This window comes from Lactuca saligna, chromosome 1 (assembly GCF_052625555.1).
Source record: "Lactuca saligna cultivar CGN05327 chromosome 1, ASM5262555v1, whole genome shotgun sequence".
In the NCBI taxonomy this organism is placed as follows: domain Eukaryota; kingdom Viridiplantae; phylum Streptophyta; class Magnoliopsida; order Asterales; family Asteraceae; genus Lactuca; species Lactuca saligna.
In genome coordinates this window covers 70,207,795-70,220,570 of record NC_136417.1, presented here as the reverse complement: position 1 = coordinate 70,220,570, position 12,776 = coordinate 70,207,795, and the positions used below count along the sequence as shown (strand labels likewise).

At 33.0% G+C, this 12,776-nt stretch overlaps 1 protein-coding gene across 1 annotated transcript; it reads left to right on the top strand.

The window, feature by feature from the left end:
- The first annotated feature begins 3,646 nt into the window (after window positions 1–3,646).
- On the top strand, window positions 3,647–5,612 carry LOC145039526 (2-alkenal reductase (NADP(+)-dependent)-like). The gene is made up of 5 exons (XM_078987569.1): window positions 3,647–4,071; window positions 4,220–4,397; window positions 4,494–4,660; window positions 4,743–4,825; window positions 4,977–5,612. Exons 1-5 carry the CDS (start codon window positions 3,847–3,849, stop codon window positions 5,353–5,355), a joined length of 1,032 nt encoding a protein of 343 aa, XP_078843695.1. The 5' UTR covers window positions 3,647–3,846; the 3' UTR covers window positions 5,356–5,612.
- Window positions 5,613–12,776: the final 7,164 nt, after the last annotated feature.

Genomic DNA, 12,776 nt, shown 5'->3' with positions numbered 1-12,776 from the left:
TCTACAAACTCTAACAAACCTAGATCTGGTGATGGACAAACATATCCACTAGTGGAGAAGATGATGGGTTGTAGGCTGTGATGGAGGGATAAGGGTGGGGAAAATGATGAGTGGTGTTTGGTTGTGTCTGATGGTAGTATATTCGGGTTTGCAGAGCCCCCGCCATTGATTTGGCTGCAAATGGTGGGGTTAGGGTTTATTTGGTTTAGAGTTCGAGTTCTTCGTGTAGCCGAGATCTCGTCGCTGTTTTTTCCAGTGCTTCCACCTTTACGACGAGCTCAAATCAGCTGTAAATCGATTTTAATGGTGGGTTGAAGCCGATTGGGTTTTCTATTCAGGTTACTGATCTTTCTTACAATTAGATTTCAATGGAGAAACCAAATGTTGTCCAGTGCATCCTGTTAAATAGGTGATGTTTCTTGATCGGTGATATTTCTTAATCTATCCAAATCGATTACATATTTGTTTTCTGTTTTTTAGTTCTAAAAATAATTTTGAAGAACATACAATTTCATATTCATTTTCTGGGTTTTTTTGTGCTTCGCATTCAATTTTAGGATTTTTGGTTTATTTAGTTCCAGAAAATACTTCAGATTTATGGGTTTGTTTGTTTTGTATGTACGTAATTGTTTTTTTTTTTTTTTTTTTTGAAGAAATTTAGAATTCTGGTGTGTTTTGGATTGAGTTTGGAGAGAGAGAGGTATATTTTTATTAATTCTTTTAATCATAAAAATATTTAAATAAATAAAAAAACAAAAAATAAGTGTAAAATCGTTATTACAAAAAAGTATAAAGTAAAGTTAGATCAAAATCGCAATAAAATGAAAACTTTGGATGAAAGTGGCAGTTTTCAACTAACGAGGACCATTTGTGCATTTTAGTCTTTGTGATACTATATAAGATTGTTTCTGTGGTTTGGGTAATCTGTGCATTTGACCTCTAATTTTTTTAAAATTGAACCATCTTTATACTTTGTTTTGTATCGATTTTGATCTTGTCCGACTTCAAGTAACCATTATACCCTTAGTTTTTAAAATTTCTTATTGATTTATTAGTATTGTTATTATATGAATTAAATTAAAAAAAAAAGAATACGATCCTATAAACCTATGTTCCCTCACACCCACATCTTTTCATACGTTTATACACACACTTAACATCCAACCATCTCCATTCTCCATCACCGCATCTCCAATCTCCATTCAGACGCTTTTTTACTTACTGCTTTTGTTCAATAACCACCTCTCTCATACTGCTTATATTCAATAGCCACTGACATCTGCCATCTCTATAACTGCCTCTCCCCTCTCCATAATGTGTATACAACACAATAACATTGTTGGTGGTTTTTAAAATCGTGAAACAAAACTAAATTTTCTAAAATCGATTTCTATTTTCGAGAATTGACTTCTCCCATATTTAGTTATTTTTAAAATCATGAAATAAGATCGATTTCTTACAATATCATTATAGAGTTTTAATAATTTATTTTTCATTGAATGCTTTGATTTTGAGTATGTAGGTTTGCTTAAGAAATAGAGGCTGGAAATTATTGTTGCATCAGTTTAATTTTGGGATTTTTCTAGAATTGATTTTATCAGGTTTCTTTGGAATTTTCTAGATTTAATTTCACATGGTTTGACTTCTCCAAACTTTTTGGTTGAAGATTTTTTTCTCAAGTTTTTAGATTTGATTTCATCAGGTTTCTATGAAATTTTTATAGATTTAATTTTGATTAGTTTTTGGATTGAAAATTTGAGTTGTTTAGATTTTTTTTTTGGATTTGACTTCATCAAGCTATTGGTCTTGCTTGTTTTGATTATATGTGAGGAAAAGTGTGAGGTTGGGTTATGATCTCGATCTTGATCTTAAGATCTTACGATTTGAAGATCCTAGAAGCTAAAAATGATCTCGAGCTCACTAGTATCTATCTGAAGCAAGATCTATAGTGTGATCTTATGATCCACATTAGGATTTTAAATTCTTAACACGATTCGATCCCACCTCTTTAGTTTTATTATATAGTCAAACCTAAAAAAAAATTATATTCAACTTGAAATCAATTGCAAGTTGCAAAGTCCTCATGGATCACCATTACTTCATCACTTTAACTTGAATTAGGCATGCTATACTCATGATATCTCGTTTGTGATCTTAATCCTTTAGTTGTAGATCATAATGATCTTGTTTCTTTTTTTAATTAAGATGTTTTATTCTTAATCTTTATGGTTTGTAGTGACAAAAATTATGATTCATGTTTAAAAACTTATAGTTGATTCCATATTGACGTCTTAATCGACATTAAATTATAATGTATATTGCACACCTAATACCTTATGAGAAATTTGAATACAAGTTTATTTTGGTAGGATCTTCTGATCCCAATCCGATATTATGATTACGATCTTGTAAAACATAAAATGATATTGGGTATGATCCCGATCTTGACAACTTAAGTTTGCGTGTAAGATATAGGGCCTATTAAAATAAATAAACAAATAAAATAATAATAATAAAATCCAATAAGTGTAATATAGTTAGGTCTGAAAAAAAAAAAACAATACACAAACTACTACAACTAAAAAAAATAGAGATGAAAGATGCGATTTACACCAAACCAAACCATACGTTAAATAATATTAAGAAAACAATATTTGATGGCAACGTAACCTGATTCATCAAGAGTTACAGACAGTTGGACATGAACAAAAAAACTGGTCTTAAACCGTTTTAAAAAAACAGAGACTGAACCAATCTAAAACGAGAACAAAATAAAAAATGACTTGTAAAAAAACCGAACTAAAAAAGATCCGTTGAAGACCGGTAAAAAACCCAAACTGTTCCCAAAGAAGACTAAATCATTCTAAGAGCATCAATGAGAGAGTTGAATGAAGTGACAAGTTCATGTATCATTCAATAGATGAAACTCTACCATTGTGAGAATGTCACTTTGACATTTAATGGATTTTGAATTCAATAACCATTGAACTCTTCAATGAAAAAAAAAACAAAGTTTTTAATTCTTAAATATTTATTATAAATTACAGTTTGTAATATTCTATTGAATTTTGTAAAGTTCAACGCATTATAGGGAAAAAAATGATAGAATTATACGGATTGTAAAAAAATAATGTAGCAATCCATTGAATTTTATGGAGTTCAATTCATTATGGATGTCCTAAGACCAACTTAATATCAATATAAAAAAAAAAAAAACAGAAGCCATGGTTTATATACATTACATTTTGTGTTAGTTACATATTTGTTAATCACACGTTACAAGTTCAATTCATTATGAAGTTCAATTCATTATGGATGTCCTAAGACCAACTCAATATCAATATAAAAAAAACAGAAGCCATGGTTTATATACATTACATTTTGTGTTAGTTACATATTTGTTAATCACACGTTACAAATTCGTTTCATTTTTTTTTAAAATTAAATTTTAGTGTTTACTTTTAGTAAATATTAATGTATCATTTTTATGTGTTAATGATATATTAGTTAACGGAAAAATTTAAGACAAAAAACAACACTAAAACTGAAACTGAAAACCATGAATATAAACAGAAAAAGATGAACATAAAGACAGCGCTACCGAAAAAATATCGGTTCCAAAAAACCGTATCCAATAAGAAAAAAAAAAAGTTAATAAAAAATAAAATAAACGTGTACGAAAAAAAGACAAGTCCATAAAAAAGACAGAACCTTTGAAAGCCGATTCCAAAAGACTAGATTGTTTCCAGACAAATCGAGAAGCTTGTGGGTCCGCCAATTTGCACCTCACATACTCACATTCGATTTCATTTCTCCCAATCCACTCACATTCACGGTAGCAAGCAAATGGAAGAAGTGAAAAATCAACAGGTGATCTTGAAGGATTACGTTAATGGCTTCCCCAAGGAATCAGACATGCTCCTTAAAACTTCCACCATCATCCCCCTCAAGCTCCCACAGGGTTCCAATGGCGTCCTCCTCAAGAACCTTTATCTCTCCTGCGATCCTTACATGCGTGCTCGGATGAGCAAAACTCAAGGCAGTTACTTTGAACCCTTCACTCCTGGTTTGGTATGAACTACACTCTCATTTCTCACTTTCGTTTTTGCATTTTAGGGGAAAACAGTTTGACAATTGAACAATCAGTCGTTAGGATTGTGTTTTTCTACTCGAAATGAACTGTAGCACCCAATCTTTTGCTTGTGTTTTCATGTTGCAGCCAATAACAGGACTAGGAGTTGCTAAAGTTGTGGATTCTGGGCATTCAAACTTCAAGAAAGGTGACCTTGTTTGGGGAGGAACTGGATGGGAAGAATACACCATTATCACTACTCCCCAGACCCTTTTCAAGATTCAAGATACAGATGTCCCTCTTTCATATTATACAGGAATCCTTGGTATGTTTTCTATATAATTAAGGAGCTTTAAGATTGTATAAATTACGGATCTTGAATTCTGTAAAATGATTTTGTTTCTTTGATGGTTTTTTTAAGGTATGCCTGGTATGACTGCTTATTATGGGTTCTATGAGATTTGTGCTCCGAAGAAAGGAGAGTATGTCTTTGTTTCATCAGCTTCGGGGGCAGTCGGTCAGCTTGTCGGGCAGTTTGCAAAGCTGACCGGATGTTATGTTGTTGGGACTGCTGGAACTAATGAAAAGGTGATTAATTTGAGCATTATTTTCCCTTATATGATGATAGATTTATTGACATACATTTTCTCAAAATCATATGTTATGCAAGGTTGAGCTGCTGAAAAATAAATTTGGATATGATGAGGCTTTTAACTACAAGGAAGAGCAAGATCTTGATGCAGCTCTCAAGAGGTTAGTTAGTACCCCAAACAAATAATATATTTGTCACCTAAAACAAAGATTAATACTTTATATATATATATATATATATATATATATATATATATATATATATATATATATATATATATATATATATTCTATTTTTTCTGATTAATATCAGGTACTTTCCGGAAGGAATTGATATATACTTCGAGAACGTTGGTGGGAAAATGTTGGAGGCGGTGCTTTTAAATATGAGAGTAAATGGACGGATTTCGGCTTGTGGAATGATCTCACAGTACAACTTAAATCAAGAGGAGGGTGTGAGGAATTTGTCAAGCATAATAATGAAAAGACTTCTTGTGAAGGGGTTTATTGTAAGTGATCATTTTAATTTGCTTCCAAAGTACATGGAAATGGTTATACCATTGATAAAAGAAGGGAAGATATGTTACATTGAAGATATTGTAGAGGGGCTTGAGAGTGCACCTGCGGCTTTGGTCGGGCTTTTTTCGGGAAAAAATGTTGGCAAGCAAGTCGTGGTTGTGGCTCGTGAATGAGTCGGCCTGCATGGTTGGGGTTTAGCTTTAAATGATATACATATGAGTGAGGGGTGTTATTATGACGAATAATGAAAAAAGTGTATATGCATGTATGATGAGTGGTAATAGGTGCAATCGCAGGCAGTTATGATTTAGGGGTTTTGAGTAGGGTGTATGCACCCCACTTAACATGCAATCTTACTTAAATTTCATACAGAAAATTTGTAGTTATAATTGGTTTTCAGTTAAGGGACCCCATGATAAGTATTTTTATACTATGCATCCCAGTTACAATCATGTCTTGATCCGCCACTAGTCGCAGGATTAAATATGGGCAATGGGCATCATCTTTGTTTGTTACTATAGGACATTGTTATTTACCTTATGGTGTATGTCTTAGGCTATTAACTATTTGGTTAGAGGTGCAAAAAAACTGGGCCAAAGAGGTGTTTAACATGTCCCGAGATATAAACCAAAATCTGTTATCGGGGCGATAATCAGTACTAGCTTGCTTGGTAAGTTTTTTAAAATCTATGATTGATGTAACTCGGCTTAGCTGGTGATCGGCCCTAGGCTTGCAAATTCTAGCATGCATACATGTAGCATGTACTCCATGGTTTGGATTGTTTGCTTATTTTGCCCATCTAGTTGGGGATGATATGTTATAATTAAACACAACATAATACTTAATACTTTTTGTACACCCTACCAAAAATGAGGTGTGGACCAACTACCTTGATCAGTCACAATGGACAATGGTATTTCGTGCTTTTTCATAAGATTGTTGTATGCAACTTTGCAAACTTTTACATCGGCCAATGAGCAACAACGAAAAATGCACTCCTAGTCGATCGACGATTAACCGAATCATATTGTGTCTTTTTATTGTCTTCGATATTTTTGTAACGGAATTTATTGTTATATTATCTCATTTCCAATCCATAACATGAAAAGGCTCAAACTTCACCATAAGTCTTTTGGTGTTCGGTTTTCACAATGGAACACACAAATCAATTCTTCACAAATGTTGAATGGCAACTTTAATTGTTGCCACCAAGAATATGACTTTAATCCAAGTTTGTGTTCTTCTTCCATAATAAGATTATACACCATTGAAATTGATACAGTAAATCATTCATGAAAGATCTTAAATTCACATTGATGAGTTTAAACCACGACTAACTTTTCTTCCTTTATTTTCTCATAAAGGATGACCCCTAGTTGGTTGTGTCTCAACACGTCGATATGGATGATATAAATTCAATAAGAAGTGGTTATGATCAAGTTCTTTTCATCTATCTTCGTGTGATTAAAGACATCGACCATTATGTTAGCCTTCTTTGATGGTAGAAAATTTTGCAGTCATAATCCTTTAGAATATTCATGCATTTTATTATTATTATTATTATTATTATTATTATTATTATTATTATTTTAGATCTTTTTGACTAAACAAGTATTGCACACACTTGTGAACCATGAAAAGTCTACATTTAGTCGAGTAAAGGTAATGTCACCAAAGTTTCAAGAGATAGACGACAACTGCTAATTTTCTTAAATGAATTGGATAACTTATTTAGTGTACCTTTAGTTTTGGGATGAATAAGTGATGACTTGATCTCATTGAGTAGTAACACAACCAAAACGCATACTCAAAACATTGCTTTACCCGAAAAAGTCTTCCGTTCCTTTGGGAAGGGAAATGATTAGTGCCACCCATAATCTGTCACACCCCCGTCCGACAGCGGAAATGTCGAGCTATGCGACATCACCATGGATCATAGTCATTTGCATACATAGAACAATACAATATCATATCATAATGTGTAAACTTTTATTAATGAAAAAGGAGATTACAACATCCTTAATATCGGAGTGCATGATAATCTAAATAAACGAGTATGCCTTCACAGTTAGGCAACTATGAAAATTAGGCAAGTTAATATATAAACTATAATCCCATGATAGTTCCAAGCGGATGACTTCCAACTTCTTAATTTCAAGAGAATACATGTGTTTTGAAAATATGTCAAGATAATCTTTGTGAGTTCACATATTTGTAAAGTTGAACTCAAATGTACTTCATCAGTATACTTTTGAGAGTGTATTTTTATATCAAAAATATGTTTATTGGAAGTGTAACTTTATACCAAAATTAAGTGTACTTCACCAAAAGTATGTGCACTTTTCTACCATAAGTATATTTACTGAAAGTATACTTTTAAACCAAAAGTATGCATTTATTGTATATAACTAACCTTCCTCAACTTATATATAAATGTACTTTTTTAAACCTTACAAGTATGTGTTTTTATCGCTCTATATAAGATTTTTTTAAATTATATGAGTGCTTTTAGAGTGTACTTGGTGATTACAATGATTACTATTTCACAGGTTTGCTTATGTTTTTTTTCTGCATTATTATAAAATAAAACACCTAAAAAGATTTTATTTTATTTTTTAGTGTTTATTTCCTGCATATAATAATCAAAAAAGCTACATGATATAAGAAAAATGTTTACTTCTGAATGTGCTTTATAAAACTGGAAAACGATAAGGACTGAAAACATTAATCTATATACCGGTAGGTGTAGTAATAGTTCTCTACAACCAAGGATTTGAATGTCATAGTAAATTGTTATTATAATCCCAAAATAAAATGTATATCGAAACAATGCGTAAGCAAATGTAAAACAATCTTGGAACTAATTTATCAAAACTTTTAAGTAAGAACCTAAACTGTTAAGTCTTGACTCCATAAAACTTGGCCTTATTTGTTGAGATACCTTACCCTATTAGGTGAATCGAGACTCTTATAGCGTACTCATTCAGCCGACAAAAATGTGAAAGTGAGAAAAAGTATGACATTCGAGCTTACAGTGATACAATTATGAAATTCGGTACCCAAATCGACTTTCAAGTACTTAATCGAAGAAATCTTTAACAAAATTCAAAAACTAATTGAAGAATTAAAGTATATTGTTTATTTAATTTTATGGTTGGTTTATCGGTATGTGCCATTATACAGTTTTCTGATTTTGGGTTCTGAGATTACAATAGAGGTAATGAGATTGATGTTTAGGTTCGTGATTTCATTGGAGCTTCTTCAATATGAATTATGATTGTGAAAAAATAGAGTAAAAATGTTTTTAGTTATTTTAGTTTTACGCTTTTAAGTTCTAAGTTATCTTATGTTATTTTAGTTTTTATTCTAAGTTCCTTTTTATGTTATATGCAAATTTCCACTTTGTTTATAATGTTTAATCTTTTCCTTACTTGAGGGAAAGTGTGGTTTATCCTTGGGGTGATTTGTTAGATGTTATTTTATGCAACTTTTTTATTAGCTTTTAGTAGTAGTTTGTACCATATTTTATGCATTCATATTTTTTTTAGTGTAAATAATGGTCAACTCATGTTTTTCATCAAAATGCTCATAGTACTCATACTTTTATATCATTTTCAAGTATTTCGAAGTGGATCAGTGTCATTGAAGCAACTTGGATGCACATTTGGAGATTACTGGAGGCTAAACAAAATAACCCAGAAAACCAAGTAAATTGAACAAATCGGTACTTCTCATATGGTCACCCATTTTTAGCCGACTGCATATGCTGATTTGGCATTAAATGGCTTATGTGAACTCGGTAAAACAAATACCCTCCTTTATTGAAAAACCTCGATATTTCATCCTCTCTTCCATCTCCCTCCTATCACTTTCACCCACCTTAGTAAATTAGGGTTTTTTACCAACCCCATCTTAAAGGATGAAAAATGGACGACATGTATGATTTGGATAGCATATATGTGGTGCTCGATCATTATTTTAAGAGGAAACCAACAATCAGACTCAGATTATGTGCAAAGTAGTGATGAATAAAAGACAGATGATGATTTCGAGTATTCCACCCACAACCCAAAAGTGAGATAGAACTTAATGAAATCAGTGTTTGGTGAAAGGTATGAATCCCCATATCAGCTGAAATTGTGTTTAACTAAGTATGCTATCATTAAGGGTTATCAAATTCGTTTTAAAAAGTGAGATAGTGTTAGACAAGTCGCAATATGTGGAAGTGCTCCAGATAAGTGTCCATTCCTAGTTATGGGTTCTTGGATGAGTACTGAAAGGTCATTCCAAGTAAAAATCTTGTAGACAAGCATACTGGCGTTAGGGGTTTTAACAATGCAAAGCTTACGAATCCTACTTGGTTAGTGAAGAACTTTATGAAAGAGCTGATTAGGCAGCCTAACATAAAATGCAAGGAGATGTGGGTTAAAATACAAAGTAAGTTATACTACAACATCACATGGTCAAAATGCTATAGATCAAGGATGAGGGCATTATCATTAATTAATGGGAAATTGAGTGACCATTATGCAAGAGTTTGGGACTACGGGCATGAGTTGATAAGATCTAATCAAGACAGTATAGTTAGGATTTTTGTTACTATAAACCCTGTTAAAATAACAACATTTCATAGAATATACATTTGCTTTAAAGTAGTTATAGAGGGTCGGAAAAGGGGATGTCACAGGGTACTAGGGTTGGATGGTTGTTTTCTGAAGGGACAGTGCAAGGGTGAGTTGTTAACTTCAATAGGTGGGGATGCAAATAATCAAGTGTATCCTATATCATGGGCGGCTATTGAAGTAGAGAACAAGGTAAATTGGAAATGGTTCTTGGAATTGGTTAATGATGACCTTGGATTGCAGGGTGGTAGTGGTATGTGTGTAATCAATGATCAACAAAAGGTAAAGTAACTATCTTTTTCTAAGTGATTAATTCCTTATTAACTACAATATTTTGTGTACTTGCTAATCTTTAACTATTTTCATGTCCCAGGGTATTCTTGAAGCTTCTAAAGATATTATACCACATGTTGAGCACAAGCAGTGGGCCAGGCATATCTATGCTAATTTCAGAAAGGTTTATAGTGGAGTTGAATTTAAAAACATGTTTTGGGCAGCAGTAAAATCTACAACCGTAGGGGATTTCAAGTTGAATATGGAAAGGATCAATGAATTGGCTTCTACTGCAGCTAGGGAACCATCTTCATGGTGCAATGCTTACTACTCTACTGGATTGACTTGTGAGGCTATAGAGAATGGGATTGTTGAGTGCTTCAATGAAATCATCGTAGATGCAAGAAAGCAACCTTTACTCACCATGTTGGAAGAGATTAGGCTTTACATCATGAAGATGTTTTAAAATCTGAAACTAGATGCTAAAAAATGGAGTGGGGAAGTTTGTCCTTCAGCAATTAGGAAGATGGATAAATTTGGTGAATGTATTAAGTATCTTACTTGTTTTCCCTAATTCCATTTATAATTTGGTTGCTTATGTAATATGTTATGTATTTGCAGGAGTTGGGGCATAGTCCCAAGTCGCTTGAATGCATATGAAGTAAGGAGTGGGTTGCAAAGCTATGGTGCTGACTTGAATGATCACTCATGTACTTGCAGACTATAGGATCTTTCAGCATTTCATTGTGTTCATGCAAAAGCAACTATTCTTTATACTAATCAAGATCCAATCAACTTCATAACTAGTTGGTTCAGAAAGACTAATTACAAGGCTATTTACCAAGAGAATATACTCCCAGTTAATGGAAGTAATTTGTGGGAAGAAATAATTTGCACACAGCCTCTTCCACCTATTGAAAAGAGGATGCCAGGAAGCCCTAGTATGAAGAGAAAGAGGCATGTATATGAACATGAGGACAAGTACTCTCAGGTATCAAGCAAGGGTAGAATAGTCCAGTGTTAAAATTGTCTACAAAGGGTACATAATAAAAAAATCCTGCAAGAATCCTACTATGGTGCATGAACCTTAACCTAAAAAGAAAATAAGGAGGCCTAGGTTCGAACCTAATTTACTGAATTGATCAGGAACTATGATAGGTGGTAGAAATGGTGGTGGTAGGGGTGGTAGAGTTGGTAGTGGCAGGGGTGGTAGAGTTGGTAGGGCTGGTAGTTGGTATGGATTCCCTCATGAAAAGGTGGAGAATAAGATACTCTCAAATAAATTCCTAAATATGGAGAATATAGATTCTCATGCTAATATGGAGAATGAAGAACCTAATGCTAATATGAAGAATGTAGATTCTCATGTTAATATGGAGAACGTAGATTCTGAGGAGAATGTAGAATCTGAGGATGACATAACTAATTTAAAGTGAAGAATCTACAATATCAGAGCCGCAAATTACAATACTGAAGAAATCCCGGAATGCATTGGTTTAACTGGAGAGGAGTTGATTGAGTATGAAGGTTCGAGGCAAGAAGCTCTGGATATTGGCATCCCTTACGTTTATTTCTCTATCATATATATTAATATACTTTTTTATCTTGACATTTAATTTATATATTGTTGTTGTTATAAGATGGGGATGTTGGTGTTGATACTCAAGAAGTTACACTTGAGAATGTTTTTGTTGAATATGAAGTACATGATAAAGCACTCACTAAAGATGCAGGCCCTAAAGAAGCACCCCCTGAAGATGCAGGCCATGAAGATGCATGCCCTGAAGAGGAAGTTCATGAAGATGTAGTCCCTGATAAAGCACTACCTGATGATATAGTAGTCCTTGATGAAGTATTCCTTGAAACACATGATGATGAGGGCATACATTGGCCACATTATGAGAAGGCAGTGAGAAAGAGGAAGCCTTCAGAGAGGATAACATAATTGAAGTTAAAGAAGTGTGTGGTTACCAAGTATGGGAAGGGGATAACTGCAAATAAGCCAGTCAATCTAGATTTGGGTGTTACTAACCCTTCTTTTTTTAAAACATGTACAATCTTTAACCCATGGTAAATGTTGTTAGCTACTTTTGTGTATAGCCCCTTTTGTACAAACTGTGGGTTAGGGCATAACTTACATACAATTTGGTTAATATTAGTACATGTTGATGGTTAATTAATCTAATCTTAGTCATGGTAAATTTTTTGAGTGATTTTGCTTATATTGCTTAGATTAGTACATGTTAATGGATGACTCCAGTCATGGTTGATTCCGATCAAGTTTGATTGCAGTCACGGTTGATTCATGTCCTAGTTGATTCCAATGTTACATGATTCTTGTCATTGTTCATTCCATTTTTTATTGATTTCAGTTAATGTTTGATGATTCAAACAAATCTTGATTTTAATCTCCATTCATTTCAATATGTATTGATTTCTAGCATTTTTCACTCTAGTCATTATTGATTCCGCTCAAGGTTCATTCCATTTGTAATTGATTCTAGTCATTGTTTATTTTATTATAAAATGACACAACTCAACTTTAATTACATAAACTTATAACTTAATTTCATAATAAGACGAGGCATTACATTTGATTCATACATCAAAATAAGCAAGCCAAAAACAACTACGAAGGCACTATGCTTAACATCCTTAGTCCTAACCAAAACACATTACTAATACCTTGACAAAGGCAT